Consider the following 24,590-nt stretch of genomic DNA (forward strand, 5'->3'; position numbering starts at 1 on the left):
TAAAGGAAAAGGGTATGAGATGAAATGGAGGTAGATAGGATTCTTAAGGGCTATCTTACTTCATTATTTATTACTCTCTTAATTTATCTCTTTTCCCTTTAAACTATAGGAGTTGGGGTTAGGAGAATTTAATAAGAAACAGAAAGAGGGAAGGTCTGTAAAGGGGTTTTCAGGAAAAAAAGAGAGCCCCCCATAATTATGCTGTTCCATGACTGGAGAGGGAACAGCTAATGAGACATATATAGGGATATCTGACACATTTTCTACTAAGTACATCTCTTGACAGAAAGAAGGATACTGGTGTGCAAAGAAGACTCCGCTAAGTTGAGGATAAGATTTATTGACATTAACCTGATTCAGACTAGAAAGAGGGGACTACAGGTGGTTAGGTGGCACAGTGAATAGAGCACCGGCCCTAGAGTCAGGAGGACCTGAGTTCAAATCCAGCTTCAAACACTTAACACACACACACACACACAAACTAGCCTTGTGACCCTGGGCAAGTCACTTAACCCCAATTTCCCTGCCTTACCCTTCCCCCCCAAAAAAAAAAGCAAAAAGAAAAAAGAGAGGGGACTACTATCCAGTTCAATTCACTTCAACAGACATTCACTAAACAACCATTATGTGATGGGAGTACAAGCATGAGTCAATACATAGACCCCAATCTCAAGGAACTTACAGTCCACTAGGAGGATACATATATACAAATAAAAATAATACAATAGGAAAAAAGGAACCAGACTGACAAACACTGCAGGAAAGCTTTAGAAAATAGAAGAACGCTTCAGGCTGGACATGGGTGAGTGGAATTCTGGGAAGGCTTCCTGGGGTTGGCATCCCTTTTGATGGAAGAGAAGGATTTCAACAGGTAGAGAAGGGGAAGAAGGACATTCTAGGCATAGAGGATAGGCGGTGTGATACACAGCAGTAGTGGATAGAAGGAGATTGAGGACTAGTCGGTGGTCCATGCACTTTGGCTAGAATGGGGAGCATGTGATGAGAGAGGCAGCGTGTCGTGGTGGAAGAAATGATGACACCGGGGTCAGAGGGACTCCCGTAGCTTCTCCTACTCGCTACCTCTATCCAGCAAGTTATATCATGATCACTATTATCAGAGATCACAATATAAGTGTTATTCATCATCTCATTTGAAATCATCTCTCTGGTTCTCACTTGCCTCCTTCATGAAGAAACTGGAGAAGATTTTATGAAAGCTTATTCTAATTTAAATTCCTCCCCCCCAAACCCCCAAAATGGTACTACATATTATCTGTCTGTCCTTGGGCAAGTCATTATCTCTCTGAACATCAGTTTACTCGTTTTTCCCTCTTCCCTCATCTATCTAGGTTTAGAAAATGTTGCTGTAGCCAGACTATGGAAAGCCTTAAATACTGGGTTGTGTTTTATCCTATAGATAATGGGGAGTCTGTGAGGGTTTTTGATCAGAGGAATGACACAGTCCAATCTTTTGTCAACTATGTAAAGGATGGACTGGAGAGGGGTAATGATGGAGATATTAGAATAGAACAGATAAGAAGTAATGAGAGCCTAATTCAGGATAGAGGCTTTAGGAATTGAGAGAAGTATAGATGGAGGCTTCTGACTCCCTAACTGCTCCTGCAGTGAATGCCAGCATTGAACGGAAGAAACAGTGCTGCAAAAGATAAACAGATTCTTGAGATCGCTACTGAAAACTGGATGACTTGATGTTTATGTTGAAGCTTCACTTAATTCAGTCTATACATGCTTTCTAGGTCTATCAAAATGAACCTACCCAACTCCTATCAGCAAAGAAACCAAGAACAATCAACAAAGCCAGAGCCAAGAGCGTTAGCCCAAGCAACATGGAGGTGTACAATAGACTGAATTCATCTCCCACTGGTGGGAAGTGCCTGAGGGCAAAATAATGAAAAATAGACCTGGGTGGTTTGAGTAACTGGGAATATATACTGTAAATATCTTCCTTAATTGCAATATTACTTTGACCACTTCCCTCCCAAACACTCCCCATTCCCACCATCCTGTAGCCTTCCCCAGGCACTCAGGGATATTTTCTCCCTCCCTTTTCCCTCCTTTTAAATCACCTGTAGTTTTGTGCAGGCAAAAAATATAAGGTTCAGCTAAAACTCAAGTACAAGTGTAAACCTGTGCACACATGGGACCACCTGGCAAGCGATTCCTGGCAGATGAATGTCAGGACTTGCAGATGCAGTGAATTTGTGCTGGCATTTCTGTCGGCATTAGACACTGAGGGCATAACTTTTTGAAAGCTGCATTGTTGGCCTGCACATGATTTTTTAATGATGCAACTATTTTTAGTGCATAGGATGTTCTTGTGTCCACTTTTGGCCATGTTTGAGGAAAAGTTAATACAGGAGTTGAAATACATATGGTGGCAAATGGAGAGATAGTTTAACAAAAATTAAGAATGCTATTCGATGTTAAAAAAGAGACTTAAAAAAAATCTGAAGATTCTTACATAACATTTAGGTTCTTTTCCTTTCTCCCTAATCATCTTTGGAAACAGACCTAGTAGTGTTATTGCTGGGTCAAAGGTTTTGGCAGTTTCATAACTCTTTGGGCAAAACTCTAGTGTGCTCTCCAAAACAGCTGGATCAGTTCACAGCTCCACTAACAGTGAATTTGTGTCCCAATTTTTCCACATCCCCTCCAACATTTGATGTTCTTTCCTTCAATCATTTTAGCCAATATGATATGTGTAAAATGATATCTCAAGGTTGTTTTAATTTGTATTTCTCTTATCAATAATGATTTAGAGCATTTTTATATGACTATAAATTGCTTTGATTTCTTCACTGGAAAATTGCCTGTTCATATCCCTTGACCATTTATCTATTGGGGAATAACTCACATTCTTACATATTTGACAAAACTCTTTATATATTTGAGATATGAGACCTTTATCTGAGAAATTGTCTATAATTCCTCCCCCCACCAATTTTCTACTTTCCTTCTGATATTAGCTACATTATAACAAAACGTTTTTCTACACAACATAAATTGTAATGAGGAGAGATTTTAAATTCTTTGATGTCACAGAATTATTCTTCATTTTATGGTGACTAATCAGTCTTGCCTCCATAACCAGGCAATGCCTCTTCCCACAAGTCACAATTACCCTCTTAGCTGTTTACCCAATTCATTCAATTCCTTCAAGATCAACCTACAGGGAAAAAAACTCATTTTATTCTTCCTTAAAAATACAAATTCTCCAGAAAGCCTAACCAAAGAGGTGACAAAAAGGGCAGGCAGCCTTCATTACACCACTTTTAGGCACCTCGCCTGATAGTGTTTAACCTGGCAGTCTTGTACTTGTATAGTCTTTGGCCAGTAAGTATGTGCTAATTTACAACCCTGGGCGAAATTAGATTCATTGGTCCAAAGAAGGAAGGCAATTGACGTCTTTAAAAAAAGGTAAAAAAGGTTTTTTGAACAATTAAAGTAGTTTTAAGATTAGTTTTTTTTAATTACCCTTTTACTTAGCTCAATATTTCCTTGGAAATACTTCAACGTCACTATACATTGCTGACTAATTGCCTGTAATACTTCAGTTTTCTTTTAAAAATAATTTATAATCATACAGTGTCTCAGGACTCCATATTTCAAAAGGTTTTACCTAATTCTAATATGCTTATTTAAAAATGAACATGACCACTTTTTTTCTTTTGATGGCAAAATTTCAAATCTTTCAAAGTTGTTGATGTCCCGAAATCTTGTATATCAAGCTTCTTGGAACACTCAGATTTTATATACAAAACCTATAAATGCCAATCTTTGATATCTACAGTAATTGTGGAGAGTGCTGAATCCCTGAAACATCACTTAAGTACAAAGATAACATCAAATCCTAACTTTACTTGACGGTCCCTCTGGGAAACATCTTGTAAAAAGCATAGTTTCTAAAATGCTGTGGGGTAAAACGAACTATGCCCATTTCAGGATGCTTGATAGTCAGAGGCTCTGGAGCCCTTGGTGTCCCTGGAGTTACACAGAGATTTTCAGATTGGCAAACTTGGAACTAACCTCTTTAGACCTGCATTATCACCTGGGATAATAGAATCAGGAGTAATAGGTTAGAATGTTGGGTCAAATTCAGTAATGGGGAGTTTAATAGAGAGAAATGTGCTGCAGTTGGGTTAAAAAAATCCAGTGGTGGGGTGGCCAGGTAGCACAGTGAGTAAGAGCACCAGCCCCAGAGTTGGGATGACCTAGGATCGAATCTGGGCTCAGACACTTAGCACCCACCCAGAAACACCTGGCTGTGTAACCTCGAGCAAGTTACTTAACACCAATTGCTTAGGGGAGGCCAGGTGGCTCAGTGAGTAAGAGCACTGGCCCCAGAGTCGGGATGACCTGGGATCAAATCCAGGCTCAGATACTTACCACCACACCCAGAAATAACTGGCCGTGTAACCTTGAGCAAGTTACTTAACCCCAATTTCTTAAAAAAAAAATCCAGTGGACAAATACTCATTGTGGGGGGTGTAGCTGGATAACAGCTTGTGTGAAGCTCTTGGGGTTGTCATAGATTACATGTTCAATACAAGTCAATGATATTGTCAGACAGTAAAAAAAATGATTGCCATGTTAGACTGCATTAAGATAAGTTTAGTGCTGTGATGATGAAGGTCATAGGGCTGCTATATTCTCTTTATTGGTCTCAGACTACATCTCTAATGTTGTTTTCAGTTCTAAGTATAACATCTGAAGAGTACTGACAACTAGAAGTGTGCCCAGAGAAAGAGAAGCAGTTATAGCAAGGGGGATAGAGACCATGTCCTACAAGGATAAGTTCTAACAACTGGTGGTGTTTAATCTAGAGAAGACTTAGGGGAAGATTTCATAGCTGTCTTCAAACATGTAAAAGGCTATCACATGAAAGAGGAATTTAGACACATTCTGCCTGATCCTAGAAGATAAAGAAAACCAGAAGGAATGAGTAAAAGTTGCAGAGGAGTAGATTTTTACTCAAAATATTTAATAGCTTCCTAATGACTGATGATTGGGTAGTGAGTTCTCCATTATTTCTATGTCTTCAAGTGAAGGGAGGATGGTTACTTATTCAGCATTCTGTCCAGATGGTTCTTCTTCTTTGTGAGATATGGATTAGCTTAGTTGTCCTATGAGGTCCTGCCCAGGACTGAGATTCTGAGATATCCAGAAGTCATAGTTGATACAGATGTGGAGGACTGGGTAAGGTGCTGGCAAGATGCAGCCTCTGAGAATAAAGGCTATGTTTGAAAACCAGGCAATTGGAGTTCCTGAGAAACCAATCCACAGCCCCAGCGTGAAGCCCCCCTATTCTCACTCAATTCAATTCAACTCAACTCAACAAAACCTTATTAATTATCTGCCACTTGTGAAGTATTACGTTAGGCACTAGTGATTTGAAGATAATAACAGCAACAGCAGGAGTAGTAGCAATAACAACAAAATAGTCCCTGCCCTCAAGAAGCTTCCCTTCTACTATGGGGACACAATACACACAAGGGATAAGTAAATACAAAGTATATGCAAACCATATCTAGGCATATTCTGCCACTCAGTGGATCTATGGCATAGAAAAGTTATTTGAAATTATTTGACTTGTCTAGGAGTCATTCTTTTCATCAGTAAAATGAGGGCATTGACCTAGATGACCCTTAATTTCCCTTTTAATTTTAGTATTCTCTTTTACAAAGACAGAGACTGCCCTGGGACCTGCTGGCAATGGCTTAGCTGAGCATGGTCATGAATTGACAGCCTTGGGGAAAAATGTCAAATTAAATTAAATTTACTTTAAGAAGGAGAGAATACTCATATAAGAAGGGATGAAGAAAGGCTTCAACCATTCGACACTGCCAGAATATCCCAATTCTTACTGCTGTTGCTTTCTTTGTGTTTTGATTTCCCTGTCCATACTTTCTGAATCTCTCTTTCTGGATTCTGACTCTGTGAAAGAGTTCCAGGTATAACTTAGGCTCCTCAAAGGGGATCCCAAGGTGGAACAGCCAGAGCTCTACTCCCTCCAAACTGAAAGAATGGGTATAAGGGGGGAAAAGGAACTAGGAAAGTAAGCTTCTCCACAACCCACCTACTCCCAGTCCTAAAGCACTCCTGCTGTTCTGATGGCCAGAGAATGAAAGCTAAATATCACTCATCTCTTGTTTCATTGCCTGGAGGTCATGAGGACAAAAGTGAGTCAAGAGCAAAAGGCTGATTTTTGGATCACGGGTTTATGTGCCTAAAATCACTGAGAAGGAAGGGCTCATTTTTCAAGGAGATCATGGGGAGGGAGAGACACTTGGTAGCAATTGAAAGTGATCAAGTACCACATACCAAAGATATACTTCCTCAAATTCTTGCTTTCCTTCAAAGGAGTAAGTAAAGCTACTTCATTGATTTAGTGCTGGACAGGACCTTAACTTCTTCATTTTACAGGGAAGGAAATTGGAGCCCAGACACATGTGAAGGGGCTTGCGTAAGGTCATATCAATTATGAACAGCAGAGCTAGGATTCCAGGTCTTTTGACTCCCCACGAAATGGTCTTTCCTCTTTATCACATGGTAAGGTTAACAGTATTTCTTGAACACTAGCAGGGTTTGGAATTTAAACAAAGTATTGTTCTTGCTGTAAAGGGACTATGATTTTTGGGCGCTCAACAGAAGATAATACATATACACATAAAACAACCACGGAATATTAATGAAGACCCATGCCATTGAAGGCAAAATAATAACTTATTTTTGTAGCATTTTAGGGTTTACAAAGTCATTACCTCGCTTTAATCCCATAAGATAGGTAGTGTGAGTATTATTATCCCCAATTTTACAGATAAAAAGACTAAAGTCCAGAAAGGTTAAAGTGACCTGGTCAAGGTCATACAGCTAGAAAGAGTTGCAAGCCAGGGCTTATGGAGTCCTTTGACTCGAATACTGTGCTCTTTCTATTCCTCTAAGCTATAGCACTAAATGGCCAAATACTGACTAGAGGACATACCATGTTGGCTGAAAAGATACACTTTTCTGCTTGTTGAAAATCCAAATGTGGCATGTAGTCTGTAATGTGTGTATGTGTATGTGTATATGTATATGTGTGTGTGTTTGTACATTTCTTTTCCTTTCAAAGACATCTCATTTTAGGGGAAGAGACCATTGTTGGATTATTATAATACACATAACAAAAGTATTTGTTTCTATAATGATAGAGCACAGCACTAGGGTTTCATCAATGTTTCTTTAGTTAAATTTGGATCAAGCAAAGGAATGGAGGATGAGACACTCTTAGGACTCTCACAGAACACGGCAGTAGACTATGACATTGCCATTTCTATAGCATGAATTAAGAATCCTGTTACTCACATTATTAAGAAAACTGGCATATTTTCAGTTCAGACCAACACCACTCCAGACAAAGTCCTAACTCAAGTTCAGTAACAGAACACTCTCAAGGGAAATTGTGTATAAGGCAGGCCCAAATTGGAATACATCCCAGAAGTTTTAGTTACTGAAGCACTAAAAAGGTCTTATTAAAAGGTGGCCTCTCCTATGGGGTGACCCCATGGCCTGAGCCTTAAGGACGGCATAATAATGATGTTCTAGTGCACAAGAGTGATATTTACACAGACTCTGGGAAAGGATCTGGTATCTTTAAAATCAAATTAAGTCAACTCAAATATCCATGCTAATGGAAAGGAGCAAGAGTGAGATTATATTTTATCTATATTCAGAAGATAGTAAAAACAATCAACACAAATCTCAAGTGGACTGGGGTGGGGAGGTGAAGGTGACTATAGATGATGTACATGGGTGAGATGCCCTTTAAGATTGGCTGTGGAAGCAGGAAATGTGAAAGACAGTGTTTTGTAGTAGAAAGTTTAGTATCCCATTAGGAATCAGGAAGCCTAGATTCTAGTTCTTATTCTGCCAAGACCTAACTATTTGGGCTTGGGTAAGTCACTTGGCCTCTATGAGTCTCAGTTTTTTGTCAATAAAATGAAGACATTGGACTAGATCAGTTTAGGACTAGATCTAGATCAGGACTAGATCTCAAGTTTTTCCATTTTGGTAGAACCTTTCAGTTTAAACAAAACTTTGTAGGATCTCTGTAGCAAAATCTTCTAAAATCATCATTTTAATGCCTACTCAACAAACATCCTAAGATCTAAATAACAACAACAAAACTTGGGGTGTTTCAGGCTTCCATTCAGTGGTTTGCAAAACCACTGGACTAGGAATCCTAGTCTCTAGGGATCTAGTCACTAGGTGATCATTTAGTGATCTTCTGGATGAATATTCTCTTTTACAAAGATGACTGACCTCAGATCTGGCTAGCAGCAGTTCAGCTGAATGCAATTGGGAACTGATAGAACTAGGGAAAACCATTGTCAAATTAAATAACATTTCTCTGAAAAATAGCTCAGAATATTTCAAGTACCTTACATGAAAAGATAACTCAAGAGCTGCATCTGTTTTAAGAAAGTGATCATTTAATTAAATTATATGTGGCATCGTTCCTATAGATAATTGTAGAAATTAGAGGAGAATCAGAAAAGGCAATTACAGTCTTTATTTCTAGTTACAGTTTCTATAGGAGAAGGAACAAGAGGAGAGTAAAAGACTTGAGGCAAATAAGAAAGAGAAGGAAATTGTGTAGGTTAAGTTGGAGAAATTTGGGCTGTGGAATAGGTCAGAAATTAGGGAGGAGAAATTTGATCAAATTTGGGAGAAATTTTTTTTAAAATGGAGAACAAATTCTACCTAGAGGTTGTAGGAGAAGCAAGAACAAGGATAATTAAGCAGGGCATGGAAAGTGCAAGAAGCCACAGAATGATTAGGGAGTAGATTCTGAGGAAACAAACTCAAGAGGGAGGTAGACCTTAGACAAGGCAAGGTAAGGAAAGTGGGCAAGATGTGGTGACTGGGCCTGCCTGGAGATGCTGCTTTTAGAGGACACTTAGGTTGGTGGATCACTTGAGTAGCCCATTAGGTGTCTGTACTATTTATGGCATCAATATTGTAAGCCCCTGGGACAAGGAGGCCACTGGGCTGCCTAAGGAGGGACAAATAGAATAAGTTAAAACTTCCATGCAGATCAATAGGGAGTAGGTCTGTAAGCACTTCCAGCCCAGGTAAACTAGAGAGACTCTAGTTTTGTTTATTCAACAAATAAACAAACAAAAAGAAAATATAAGTGGGACAAGTAGAGGGTTAAGTAAATCAATAGAGTGGAATGATGGATGGAACAAACTGATTGCAAAAACTTTTAACTTTTTGAAATTTATAATTGACTCTAAAAAAGGTTTTAACCAGGTGCTCAGGGTTGAGATGTAAATATCTGCACATAGTCTTCGAAGACAAGGCTGAAGATCTTAACCAGCAATACAGCTACTGAAGACAAAAAAGAAAGCTCTCCTTACCAAAGTCCTTGGTAATGTCAAACGTTTCAACAACAGAAATGGGGGTATGGTTTTTATCAGTGGAAATGACATCGGCATTAAAAATGACATATAACAACCTACTTTACTGTTTCACTCTAAGGACAATGGTGTCTTTCAATCTAAATTGCTGCAGAAACCTCCTATGTGTTAGAAACCTTGGAAGCAGGGACTGTGTCCACTCTTCTATTTGCATTTTCCTGTTTCTATAGTGTGTGGCAAAGCGCTTTGCAAAGAGTACTTAACAAATGGTCTCAAAGTAACTAATTAATTAATCCTTGACACTCATTGAGTAGTTGTTGGGTACCACGGGGACATGGGGATGAGGACAGAATTGATACAAACAAGGAGGAAGAAAAAACCCCTGCTCTTAAGAAGTTCATAGTCTCTTTGAGGAACCACCAACACACAAACATCTAGACACGTGACCAAAATGGAAAACATATTTATCAGTAACTATGTCAATAAATACAAATCAGCATAGTGCCAATGAAGCAAATAAATGCTTTAGGCACAGAGAGTACTGAAATGATCAAAAGACCATGGGAAAGATATTATTCACTGTTTCTTTTAAATATCATTTTAGAAGATTTTCTAAAAAAATTTTGATTGTGCTATCTGCTTCTAGAATTTGATACCAGTAGCTCATTTATATAATTGTGATATCTTATATGAAGTATAGGGGATAAGAGCTTCAAGGAAATATTTCCTGATTTAGAATCACTCCCCATCCTGACTCATTTTGTAAAGCAATTGAAATAGTAATAAATGTTGTTAAATACTTCACACTAGAAAGTATCTGTAGTTAGAGAGAACAAGTTAGAGAAGATAAATGATATTCTAGCTTTGAGAGAAAGGCATCAATTTCTGGTTTATAATACATATTTCACTCACATTTTGAAAATAGTAATAGCATTTTTAGAAGATTGTTCTTTAAAAGTTTTTTAAAAAATCTTTTCTCTATCTGAAGTCAAAAGCACCCCAGTCATTTACAATAGTGATATCTCACCTTCAGTTTTACTATTTGAGATTTTAAATTTAAGATACATACTTATTTTGTGGTCCAGAATAAGCCACATTAATATGTCTGTTGCTGTTTGTAAGAAAAGAACAAGATTCTTACTGTATAAAGGCTCATTAAATCATCCCTCTAGGACATAATTTAGTTAATAATGGAACAAAATTAAGTGGCCAAACGAGGTTGTGATATGAAGAGAATGCCAACATGACATGAGAGATGTACTTTATGAGTCACTTACGTAGAATCAGAGAATTTTGAACTGGGACCTTAGAAATCACCTAATATGACTCTATTCCTCATTTTGCTAATGAAGAAACCAAAATCAGATGGGGCAAAATTGGTTTGGAAGAAATGGTACTAAATTAGAATTAAATATCATGCAAAAAGAAATGGATATCATTATGCAGGAAGTAATAAAACGTAGAATTAAGTGTATAAGTTGTTTGCACTCTAACTGGTGGTCATACTGGGGCTTTATGCTTCAGGTAGAGGTTGGACAGGACACCCTGGGGTGACTACTGCAGAGCCTGACAAGGGTGCCAATGCCCTTGGGTAAGGGAGCCAAAACTTGGGGAGGTTCTCCCTGGTCCTGTGCTGGTCCTCTGGAACTCTGACCCAGGATGCTGCAGGGATTCTGATTCCTCCTTATCCACCAGTTTACAGACCATAGTTTGAGTCTAGACCTGGGAAAGGTCTAGAAGTTTGGGGGTGGGGATGTGGGTGGGGATGAGGCTTGTTTTCTGCTTCAGCTCTTCTGCCTCGGAGGGTTAAAAGGAAGACTAAAAGCCTGGCTCCTGGACCCCTTCTGGGCTTTTGGGCTCTTTCCTCACTTATCTGGCTTTGTCCCCTGGAAAGACTCTTTCCATCTCCCTGTTTATGCCTTGGCTCTCTGCCTTACAGAGGGTCCTTCTAAATATAAGATTCAATGACTTCAAATTTGGTTTAACTGTGCTCTTTAAACCACTTCGAAGCTAGCTGGGTAACTCTGGGCAAATCATTTGACCTCTCTAAGATGATTACCTCATCTGTAAAGTGAGGGAATTGGACTTAATGACCTCTCCCAATTCTAAATGTGTGACCTTTGGCCCCATGATCCTAAGACTGAAAAACTCAATGTCGCAGTGGCATTAACCAGTCAAAATGACTTATTCCCTACTCTAAAGGCCTAAATGCATAGCATTTTACTTTAGTAATTCATTTATTTTCTTTCGCCTGTTCTCTATAGATTTCCTCCTGTGCTAGCCTCTTACAGCACTTCAACCAGAGAAGAGGGAACTATATCAAAACTAAAAGAAACACAGTCAAAATATACTAAACCATGGCTTGAAGTTCCTTCCTGAGAAACTGTGATGCCAAGCGTAATTTTGCGAAAGTATTTATTTTTGAACCGGCTTCCAGAATGGGGCTGCCAACAGGCTTTGTGTTTGCTGTCCAAGGACCAGCAAATGTCAGAGGTTGATTATTAGAAGATTGGCCACAAAGTTTCAGAGTTTTCAGACACAGTAAACCCTGAAACTAACTACTCAAGCAATGAAGGAGTTGTCTTCTAATGGGTTCACACCAATAACATCACAAATCCTTAAAGTAGTGGAATAGATTTATTTCTAAATATGAACTGCAGCCTCCTTTACCCAATGAATGAGTTTAGGTGGATGTCTGCAGGACCAGTGGACATCTGTTATTATAATCTGAGGATCATCATGTTGAGACTATGACTGACCCAGGAAAAGATAGTCTTCCTTGCTCTTCTTCGTGAAGCAGGGGCAGACATGGAATACTGTAAAAGGTGATAAGCCCCTCTTTCAAAGGGCAGAGTCTGTCCCCCCCCCCCCTTTTTTTTAGTCTTTGGTGTTTAAAGAACTGATTTGTAGTGAAAGCTTGGTAAATTTTTTCATTCACTCAATATGCAATGAGTGATTTTCATGAAAATTTTATAACTGATTAATTTTAATTAATGAGCTATTTTGATATTTATACTTGCCACTCTTCTTTCACTACATATTTACCATAGGTTACACTGTAAACAGTAGGTGCTTAGTAGATGTTTGTTGAATTTTTACTATGTGGAACTTAAAATGTGCACACTATAGCATGACAAGTGTCATGACCTTGTGTCAATTCATTGTCTTAATTTAAACAAAACTGACTGGCAATATTCAGAAATGAAAACTCTAAACCCCTATGGGGAGGCAACATGTCATAGGAATAAAACATCAGCCTCAAAAACAGGAAGGCAGGGCTTCAAGTCTTCCCTGTGCTACTGTACTGACTTGTGACCCTAGCTACTAATATTCTCAGTGCCCCAGGAAATTCCACAAACCAATAAATTATGGAAGGGGCAACTAGTTGATAAAGTGGATAAATCACCAAGCATGAAGTTAGTAAGACCTGAATTCAAATTTTGCCTCAGAGACTTACTAGCTTGACCCTGGGCAAGTCACTTAACTCTGAGTTAAGTACCTCAGTTTCCACATTTGTAAAATGAGCTGGAGAAGGAAATAGCAAACCATTCCAGTATATTTGCCAAGAAAACTCCAAAAGGAGTCAGAAAGAATCAGACACAACTAAAATGACTAAACAAAATATAAATTACGGAGCAGCTATAGATTTGTATTTGATACAAAGGGTTTGCTCCCTGGGAGTTACCTATTCCACTGAATTCACAGGTCTCAACAAGCCCTTCTCACTATATCATGGACTCTCTTCTGCCATGACAAGTGAAAACTGATTTGAGTCATGTTTGGGTTTGACCATTCACCTCTACCTATCTTTAATCACCAGTCACCATCCCATGGCCTCTCTCCTGTAACTAACCAATTCTACAGGAAAACCCTCTTAAAAACAGATTATCAAATTATAATAATGTTATTTCATCTTAAAGAATTTAAAAACCATTAATTAAAAACTATTTTGACACTTTTGACTTTTGGGATGGGTCTCCCACATCTGGGACGGGGAGATGGAACAAGATAACTTAAACTTTGGTGGTATCTATCTTGGAATTCTCTGGACATCTGAATAGAGACACCCAAACCAACACTATCAGCCAGCACCTTATAACCTCATAAGATAGGCAGGACAAGTATTGCTATACCCATTTTAAGTGAGGAAACGGAGACTCTGGGATGTGAAGTATCACAGCTGAGCTTTGAACTAAAATCTCCTTTTTCCAATTCAAGTCAGGGAGCATTTGTTAAGTACTTACCATCAGTCAGATGCTGCACTATGTGCTAGAGATCCAAAAAGAGGCAAAATCAGTTCCTGCTCTCAAGGAGTTCACAATCAATGGGGGAGACAACACCTACACGATTGTGTCCAAATCAATAAGATACGTGCAAAATTGTAGGAAAAATTGTAGATAATCTCAGAAGGGAAGGTAGTAACATAAATGAGGATAGAGAAAGACTCTTACAAAAGGTGGGATTTTTTTTTTTTGCTTTTTTAGGAGGGGGGGAGGCAGGGCAATTGGGGATAAGTGACTTGTCCAAGATCACACAGCTAGTAATTGTTAAGTGTCTGAGACCAGATTTGAATTCAGGTCTTCCTGACTTCATAGCTAGTGCTCTATTCACTGCACCACCTAGCCTCCCTAGCAGGTGGGATTTTAGCAGAGGTTTTAAGGAAAGTAAGGAAGACAGGAGGCAGAGATGAGCAGGGAAATTGCCAACATGATCTGATGAGAAAGTAAGAATAAGAAGGTAAGAAAGCAAAAATTGTTTACTTACCATGACCATTTATTTTCCTGATTTGAATTTCACTTATGACTGCCAGCTGAAAATTTAGGATTAAAACTATCACCAAATCAAATCTACTGCAGAACTTTTTAAACTTTACTGTTACAAAAGCAAACAGTAGCAACTTCCAGGAGCCAAGATGGTGGAGTAAGTAGTAATTTACCTCCAAACAACCATAAATTTGCATCCCAAAATGAATCCTGGGACACAGAATCAGCAAAAAGATGGGATGAAACAATTTTTTAGCCCAAGAAACTTGTAAGATGGGCAGGAAAGGTCTGTCTCACTCAAATAAAAGGGGAGCACAGTCCAGGACAGGAAGTGTCCCAGCAAGCCAGCAGCAAGCCCCACCTTAACCAGTAGGAGATCCACCCCAATGTGGTGGGACAGGCAAATACCAACACCAGGAATCCCTCTCCACTCTAACATAGCCAGCGGAACAGGCAGGCTCCAGGTCTAAGAACTCCCAGTGCTTTAGTAGTGTAGCTGCAGAGAAATGCAGAAACACCCCATCAGCCTCTGCACACCCCAGACATCAGCACCAGTCCAGGTGTGAATTCAGCTCTGGGAAGGAGTTCCAAAGCAGGCCCTAGTTTCCCAAGGTTTGAACCAGGCATGTTAACACCTAGTAGGTGTGAATACAAAAAGGTGGATCCCAGAGGTCCAGAGACCTATAAAAGGGACCAACCTAGGAAGTTCAGGATCAGAGCCTGAATATTGGAAAATCAAATTTGGAGCTGCAGACTCTGACGGAAACCTACTAGAAAAATGGCAATGGCAGAATTTGCTGAAAACCTCAAGGAAGAGCTGACCTGCCCTGTGTGCATGGACTATTTCAGCCACCCAGTGACCTTAGGCTGTGGTCACAGCTTTTGCCGCCCATGCCTCCTCAGGAGCTGGGGAGAAATTGATCAACATTCTTCCTGTCCTCTGTGCAGAAGAGCCTTCCAGATAAGAGACTTGGAACCCAGCTCTCGCCTGGGGAAGCTGGCCAGCATAGCCAAGAACATCAGACTCTACTTACTGAAGCTGTGGAAGGAAAATGTCACATGTGAGAGACATCAAGAGGAACAAAAGCTGTTCTGTGAGGAAGATCAAACCCTTCTCTGTGAAGCTTGTTTCCAGACCCAGAAACATAGTAGGCATACAGTGCACCCTACAGAAAAGGCTGCAAAGGATTCTAGGGACAAGCTCAAGGAAAATTTAGATCTTCTTTGGAAAGAAATGAAGATGGTTCAGACTGTTCTGGCTGAAGAGAGAGAGAAAATGGTGACTTGGAATGAACAGGTACATCCTTGGAGGGAGAGCATTAGAGTGCAATATAAGCGACTATATGTATTCCTAAAGAAAGAGGAAAAGTGGAACCTTCGTAAATTGGACAGAGAAGAAAGTAAGAACATGAAGAGGCTACGGGAAAATGAGACCAGACTCTCTCAACACCTTCAGAGCTTAAGGGAAGTCATCATAGACCTTGAGCAAAATGCCCAGAAACCGGATCTCCAGTTTCTTCAAGAGGTAGGAGGTGCATTGAAAAGGAGCGAGTCCCTTTTGAGCTATTGTCCAAAAGCTACCTCTATTGAAGTGTCCATGGCTCAAATAACTGGAATATGGGAAATGATACAACACTTCAGAGTGAATGTAACACTGGATCCTGAAAGTGCCTGCCCCTGTTTTGTTGTGTCTGAAGATAGGAAGAATGTCACCCATGGAAGGTGTCAGAAGAACATATCAATTGCTCTCCACCAATTTAGACACAATATTATTTTAGGGGCTCAGGTCTTTACCTTTGGAATGCACTACTGGGAAGTAGATGTGGGAGACAATAAGGAATGGTCACTTGGTGTATGTAAGACATCACTGAGCAGAAATGCAAGTGTTCCAGTCTCTCCTGAGGATGTATTTCTCCTTGCACGTCTTCTGAAGGGAAATACTTACTTTGTGATGACCGTACCTTTGTACATAGAGCATCAATTAAATTCCCCTATCCAGAAGGTAGGGATTTTTTTAGACTATGATCAAAGACACATTTCATTTTATGATGCCCTAAAGACTTGTTTAATATTTCGTTTCCCTGTCTTCCACTTCTCTGAGCCCCTGAAACCTTTGTTTTGTCTTTGTTCCCCCATGGGGGAGGAGAATGGGATTCCAATGACCATCAATCCATGAATGCTCATTTCTGAAGAAGCTTCTGTCCTAGACCCTTTCTGAAGGATGTAACTCCAAGTCTAATAGCATCCAGACCAGTTTTGGCTACTGTTCATAATGAGTGTGATGTAAAAGCATTTTCTACTGGGTGATTGTGAAGAAGTCATCAGACATTTATTATTTTGACCCCAAATTAATATGCAGATGAGTCTTTTCATAAAGATTGCTATTCTAGGGGTGGCCAGATAGCACAGCAAGTAAGAGCACCAGCTCTAGTGGCGGAATGACCTGGGGATTGAATCCAGGCTCAGGCACTCAGCACCTACCCAGAAACACCTGGCTGTGTAACCTTGAGCAAGTTACTTAACCCTGATGGCTTAAAAAAAAAGATTGCTATTCTACCAAATAAACAGTGAACCCTCAATAGGTTGTTCTTGTTGTTTTTAAAATGAATTTGGTATCATTATGGATTCATCTTGGGTCTGCCTATTAGTTTAAGCAAAAAAAAAAGCATTACTCTTAACTTCTCTGAGACTAGGTCAAGTTAAACTATCTACTTCCTTTTCCAATTGCTTTTATGTAAATATTAGAATTAATGGTTGTTTGTTCGCTAGTTCTACAAAATTTGGGGGGGGATTTTTAACAAAGATGTATATTAATATCTTTGTATTAAATTTGAAAATAAAAAATGGAATTTATCTAGATCAGTAAATCATGTTACTTCTAAGGATAAAACTGTCTTATGCCAATTACTAAAGAATATGTAAATATTTGGAAGATGTTAAAATAATACTTTGAGAGCTCATAAGGAATTTCCACTTAGTATTAATATATTCTCTATGAAATAAAAATAATAACAATACAAAAAATTTAATGTAAAGAAGATGGAATATTTTGGTTTATCAAAATTTTGATGATATTAATACCTATTTAGTATGCTATTTCCTCACTTTCTCTGGAGATGATCATGCCCATTATGTATAAATAGTTCATTAAAAAAATTCCATTGAAATATATTTAGATGAGCTAGGGTCAACTTAATTGCATAAAATGTCATCCTAACACTTTTAAAGTTTATTTTGCCACCATTATTTTAAACCACAAATATTCCAAACCTTCAGTGGATCTGTGAGCTCACCATTGTGGATATGACATTCAACAAAGCAGATTGCAACCTAGAAATGACTGTCTACTTTGAATGATTCTCATTCATGTCTTCCCATAAGACTGCCACAGGGAGCCCATCTAACACTCTAGGGATCTTTTTCACATTATCCTCACATGGTAAATGTAGCTGTTATTTCTCACTTTTGTTCTATGACTGGCCCATATTCTTTTTTGGTTACTTTTGGGGGAATATTCTGAAACCTTAGAAAACTGAAATTTGTATTCCTAAAGCTTTCATTCCTGTTTCAGGATCTTCCTATTCTTTTTAATACAAACTAATGAGAAACGATAAAGTGGTTTAATGTGTTAAATACATTAAATTTATCTTTTATATTGCTGTCATATGGTAGAAAATATTCAATATATTTACATTATACAGAACACTTGATGGAATATCTAAATATTCATTTCTATATAGCGTACAGCTAACTACATATTACACAGAGGGTACTATTGACTAACTGTAAGATAGAGAAGGCACCTTTCACAGCTGTGGACAGTAGAGGAATTCTTATACAAGGGACAGAAGTGATTATACAAGTAAAATAGACAATTCTAATCAGGAAATTAAAAAAATGCATTTGCAGAAATTAGATCAGTATAGAAAGACTTAAAAGAGAAATTGCCATGTAGGAAAACATCTTTGCATCAAATATAAAAGTCTATGAAATTCAAGATTTTTAATGAACTGACACAAAGAAATAAGACTAAGACATGCTGCCTGATAGATAAATGATCAAAAGCTATAGTTTTTAAAAGAAGAAAACAACACATAAATGATCTAAATTACTACTAATAAGCAAAATACAAATTAATATAATTTAATTTTCATCGAATTAGAAAAGATGATGAAAGAAAGAAATAGTAAATCTTGGAGAGACTGAGAGAAGGCAGGCATAATAACATACTGTTAGGATAGATGTGCATTGGTCTAACCATTTTGGAAAATATTTTGGAATTGATTATACCCTTTAAGTCATCACTGGATACACACACACACACACACACACACACACACACACACATACACATACACACACACACCCTGCTGTAATGAAAGACAGAGTGAAAGGTTCCAAGTATATGAAAATACTCATAGCTGCACCTCTTGTGGTAGCAACAAATTAGAAACAAAATGGGTGCCAATGGATTGGAGACCACCTGAAAAAACTGAATATTGTGCTCTTTGAAGGAAATAAAAGAATTTCAGAGACAGGGAAAAATATATGTGTTGGTGGAGAATGAAAATAACAGCATCAGGAGAATTCCAGGCAGTCTAGTACTGTGGAAAGAGTGATGGATTTGGAGGCAGGAGACTGGGACCAAAATCTTGAATCTACTACTATACTGGATCTCGCATACTATAAGATGTCCCTTAATTTCTCTGAGTCTGAATTTGCTCACATATAAAATAAAAGGGTTGTGCTAGGGGACCTCTCAGGTCACTTCTAACTCAAGATCTATGTTTTTATGATTCTAATATGAAAGAAAATGATATCAAAACACAGGCAATGGGGTGGCTAGGTGGCACGGTGAATAGAGCAATGGCCCTGGAGTCAGGAGGACCTGAGTTCAAATCCAGCCTCAGACACTTAACACTTACTAGTTGTGTGACCTTGTGCAAGTCATTTAACCCCAATTAGCCTGCCTTCCCCCTCCAAAAAGCAAAAAAAAAAATAAAAAGACAGGCAAAGTCAGATTCAGTACAATATCTGATCTTGGTTTCAGAGAACAGATAAAGAAATACGTTGCTCTCCTCTTGCTAGAGAAGTGGATTACTCTTTTTATGAGACTTCATACAAACTGTTGGCTCTTTTTCATTAACTATTTTTCTTTGTTACAAAAGGGTGGATTGAACATTGGGATGGATGAATGAATGAAAAAAAACAAAGGCAAAAGTAAAATGAACAAAGAAGAAGATAAGAATTTTAAAAAATATATATTTACATAAAATATTCAATATTTTATTTTTTTTCATCCTCAGGTGAAAATTAGAGAAAGACATTATAGGGAGTAAAAAAGTCCTTTCTCTTACTATAATATTTTATCTTTTAATACCTTAACCAAAAAGTAATTGAATCCTCAAAGTGGGAAACATTGGATAAGGGAAAGACTAGGTGAATTGCAGAGGAATATATGGGAGTTTCTATAAACCCGGGGTGGGAGGGAAGTGTTGTAGATATGACGAACTCACCTGGCATAAACCACTAATACACATGTCCAGTGATTCTGTGTAGCATCGTGTACCATCCAAAACTTTAGGGGCTAATTCAACAACAAGGCTAGTCCCTTTGGCCTGGCACTTCAGAGAACACGGGTTGTCGGGGTCATTTGACACAGGTAGCCATTCGTAAAATTGGCCGTGATACTTGACATCATTGTGAGCAGAGCACTGCTGGGCTCGAAAATCTCCCGCTTCTGGAGGGCAGTCCTGGAGAGACAAGGAGAAGAGTAGAGGGTTAAGAGTACATTCCAAACTTGTAAAGGTGGGGTCATCCTTGTTCTTATAAAAATGTTGCAGCTGTTTGGCCTTTACAAAGCACAAAGAGAACAAAACAAGGTCACTGGTCAATAAATTGCACTTTCCCATTCTCATGAGAGACATATGATCACTTTGTTCTTGGAAAGGACTAGTAGGGGCTCTGGAAATTGGCTTTTTCTAGTATGTGTATATGCATTTACAATGTAAATTCTTTTAAGGAAAAAATATGCTACTAACTATCTATATGTGCATATATATACATATACACACATACATATATGTATATATCTGTATATATACACATATGTAAATATCTTTATAGCTCCAAAGCGTAACAGAGTCTTGCATATAGCAGATAGTCAATAAATGTCTGCTGAATGCAAATGGTCATTTGGTTTATCAACTCTGTCACACTTTTGATTTTCTGTTGTGTCACACTTTTGTGACCCCATTGGGGGTTTTCTTGGTAGAGATATTGGAGTAGTTTGCCATTTCCTTCTCCAGTTCATTTTACAGATGAAGAAACTGAGGCAAACAGGGTTAAATGACTTGCCCAAGGTCACATAGTCACTGTGTCCTAGGCTAGATTTGAACTCAGGAAGACTCATCTTCCTGACTTTAGGCCCTGTAATCTCTCCACTGTACCACCTAGCTGCCCTAGTTAGCTTTATACCAACCTCAAAATACATACTTCCCTACACTGGGATTAGAAGACTCCTCAAACCTCTTCTAATTAAATTCATAAATACAATAGAAATGTCCTTTACAAACATCCTTGACAAGTATCAAGCCATTATTAGTAAGGGGGCACTAGCCACTTGACACATCAGTTCATTGGGGGAAGCTCTTTTGGTCAGGAATCTTTTACTTAAATCATGCCAAAAACTGTTTGCCCAGAGTCACCAATATTCAACTGCTGAACCCATTGGATTCAGGCCACCAACCAATCAATGAACATGTGTGCTGGTGATAATAATCTCTATTCACAAGAATCTTATATTTTTTTTCTATACCATTCAATTGGAGTTTTGAGCCACTAGGGAAATCTGGTTAGCTAGGGGATACAGTGTATAGAGCACTGGAGTCAGACAATCTGAGTTCAAATCTGGTCTCAGATACTCACTAGCTGGTAAATCTTACCCAAGAAATGGAATCTCTGAAAACTATAAGGGACCAAAGAAGACTCAATGAGTCCATGAGATGGCAAGAAATTTTAGAACAAAACCAAAAAATTGAAAAAAAGAAGTAACTTGGAAGACAGATATAATGGCAAACAAAGAAGCAGTTAACACCTTGTTTCAGCTATTGAATTAACACATAAGTAGTTAACACCTTGTTTCAGTTCATGATTGTATCAAGTATTAAGATCCAGAACTTGTGAATCCCACAATTTGTGAACCCTAGAACTTGTGAACTCCTGCAACAGAAAGGGGAGGAGATAATACTGAGAAGGGAGGTCTTGTGGTGGAGAAAGAGAAAACTTGTGGTATCCTGGCACTGTATGTTTGTCTGTTCTGTCTGTGCTGATGTTTGTTTGTGATACTTTCTACAGAAGCCCTGTGACCTTACTGGAAGCCTTGGAAGAATATTTTCTGGTTGTCTGTTAACAGAAGTCCTGGAGGAGGGATTTGGAGCTCCTTGGACTGTACTGATGATTTGTGTTGAATTCTCAGACCTTGTTGGTGGGTCTGAATTGATTTCACAGGCAGATTGGTGAATTGATGGTGCTGGCAATGTGAATGAATATTATTGTGGCTCTGTCAAGTTTTGTCTTCCCAGAAACAGGAGCCGTGAAGGACTTGAGGTGGACTGGACATTGTGAGCTTCAATATAGAACAGGAACTGGACAAAGAAGTTGACAAGGAGCTGGACAAGGAACTGGGAGCTGCCTGCCTTTGAACCCAGTTAACAGTTGTATAGATTTGGTCAGGAGCTGGGACCACAGAAGAGGAACCATGGAATCTGAGAGCCAACTTCCAGTCAAGAGGAAAAGATCTCTTCTTGAGTAACTGATGCTGACTAAGACGATTATGATTTACTGTGACCTAGGGGTGGAGACTTTCACCTTTGTACTTTGTGTCCATTAAGGAGACAAGCCTCCTTAAGGATGACTGAATTAAGGACTTACTAAATGATTGAGTTACCAAATGATTTGTACTTTGTTTAAAACTATGTGGCCACTTTGGTGAAAACTATGTGGCCATTTTAGTGATAAGTTCTTATGTCATAACATTGTGAATGCTGTACTTTGATTTCTGTGAATGTTTTGCCTTAATTTACTGCTGAATAAATAGAGAGTTCACTATACTATGTAATCAGAATCTTGAAGCTGTTCACAGCATCAGTCCTCTGGAAAGCTGCTCATGCTTGGATTTATGACAGATAAAGGAGAATGTATTTATTTAAGAATAAGTCTTTGAAAAATATAATTTTAAAAGCTTAGATATTTAAAAATAAATGGAAACTGGGTAGATCTTTTAGAACTAGAGGAAAAAGTAAAAACAGGAAGGATGCACCAATCACTTCCTAAAAGGAACCACAAAGGAAAAGTCCCAAGAAGGGCACAGTCAAAATCTGATGATTCTATGTAAAAAAAAAATATAAAGCAGGCATCGAGAAACAGTTCAAGTACTAAGAAGAGTTCACACAAGAGTTTGAAGCTCCTACTTAAAGATCTAGGAACATATTTTTAACAAAAGGCCTAAAACCAAGAATAACACACTATAAATCAGAATATAATCTTGGAAGGGGTGGGAATCTAGAGAAGAATAAACTTTTAATGGAATAGAGGACTTCTAAAGTTTTCTGATGAAAAGATCAGAGTTCAGCACAACTAGGATACAAGAGTCCAGAGAAACCCAGAAAGATATGTTAATTTGAATAATTGGAAGGAATATGGTGGTGTAGTGCTAATATTTTAATATAGGGAGATAAGAGGGTTTTTTTATAACTTTAATGTCTTCAAAGGGTACTTGAGGAAGGAAAAAAATAATAGAAGAAATTGTGGTGCATTGTTTCAACATGCCAATGTAGAAAGGAGAAAAAAAGGGGAGTTATTATTTGCCATTTCTCATAATTGGGTTATGTGTTAAGAGAATAAAACATAAAGGAAGGTATGAGAAGGAAGGTTAAATACACACACACATGGTTATAGAAACTCATAAAACTCAATATGGAGATAAGTAGGGTTAGGTTGAGAAATGATAATAATTAGGAAGGAATAGTTTCCATAGAAAACAAAGTTCCTAATGGTGAAGGGGAAAAGCAAAGGGAGGAAAAAAAGAAAAGTGCTAGATCCTAAGCATACCTTAGATTGCCTCTTAGATAATTGAGGAGGGGCCTAATATAGTGGTATATGAAGGGAATTATTTCACCACAAGAAATGACAGAACATACTGCTTCAGAGGATCCTGGATAGTATGAACTGACAGAGGGACACGAGCAGAATCAGAACAATTTTTATAAGAACAGAAAAGATCACACAGAAAAAAAAAAACTTTTAAAGACTCAAGAACTCTGAACAGTGAACTGACAAAGTATGTCTATAACGGACCTATGAAAAAGCACATTACCAACCCCCTGATAGAGGAGTGATGGACCCAAGTTCCAGAGATATAAATTTCTTGAAATAGCCATGATGTGGATTTGTTTTGATCATGCTTATCTGTTATAAGGACTTCCCTCCCTCCTTCCTTCCTTCCTTCCTTCCTTCCTTCCTTCCTTCCTTCCTTCCTTCCTTCCTTCCTTCCTCCTACTCATTTTCTTTAACTCCTACTAATTTTCCCTCTTCTTCCTCCTTCCCTTTTTTTCTTTCTTCTTTTCTTCCTCCCTCTTGGTTTTTAATTTGATCTGACTTCACAATAGGGATGTACCAACATGAAAAAAGGGTTACTGTAATATTTTTAATAATGCACATTAGATAAGAGAAGAAATTCAGAAGGAAGCACAGAGAAACAGGACAGTTTTGAAAATAGCATGCAGAATTTATTATATATTTTTAAAAAATGTAAGCAGTATGGATGTAGGTTCATTTTTTCATATAAAATCCATTTTTTTTTTACAAAACATTGCACACAAATAGAGACAGATCTAAACAATTGGAGATATGTTAATTGCTCATGGGTAGGCCAAGTCAATATGATACAAATGATACTACTAGCTAAAATAATTTACTTATTTAGTGCCATACCAATCAAAATACCAAAGAATAACTTTATAGAGTGAGAAAAAATGACAAATCTGGAGGAACAAAAGTTAAAAAAATATCAAGGGAGGTGTGGCTAGGTGGCACAGTGAGTAAACCACCATCCCCAGAGTCAGGAGAACCAGGGTTCAGATCTGGCCTCAGACACTTAACACACACACACACACACACACACACACACACACACACACAAAACCTAGTCATATAACCTTGGGCAAGTTACTTAACCTCAGTTGTCCTCCAAAAGGTAAAAAAAAAATTTCAAGGGAATCATTGGAATAAAAAGGAAAGGAAGGCAGTGTAGCAGTACCAGATATCAAACTACACTACAAAGCAATAATCATCAAACCAATCTGGTACTGGATAAAAAAATAAACTAGTTACTCAATGGAATAGA

At 38.2% G+C, this 24,590-nt stretch overlaps 1 protein-coding gene and 1 pseudogene across 3 annotated transcripts in view; one reads left to right on the forward strand and one right to left on the reverse strand.

The window, feature by feature from the left end:
* Positions 1–24,590, reverse strand: part of ADAMTSL1 (ADAMTS like 1) — a 1,086,428-nt gene that overhangs the window by 287,929 nt on the left and 773,909 nt on the right. For all 3 annotated transcript variants that reach the window (XM_069090660.1, XM_069090659.1, XM_069090661.1), the window contains one exon: positions 19,702–19,938. In XM_069090660.1, coding sequence (XP_068946761.1) covers positions 19,702–19,938 — 237 coding nt within the window. The remainder of the gene's footprint in view (positions 1–19,701; positions 19,939–24,590) is intronic.
* Positions 3,543–19,644, forward strand: LOC138163187 (probable E3 ubiquitin-protein ligase TRIML1 pseudogene; annotated as a pseudogene).

The sequence above is a fragment of the Petaurus breviceps genome, unplaced genomic scaffold (assembly GCF_028583685.1).
Source record: "Petaurus breviceps papuanus isolate PSGF00001 unplaced genomic scaffold, PetGlider_PUasm1.0 187, whole genome shotgun sequence".
NCBI classification, from domain to species: Eukaryota; Metazoa; Chordata; class Mammalia; order Diprotodontia; family Petauridae; genus Petaurus; species Petaurus breviceps.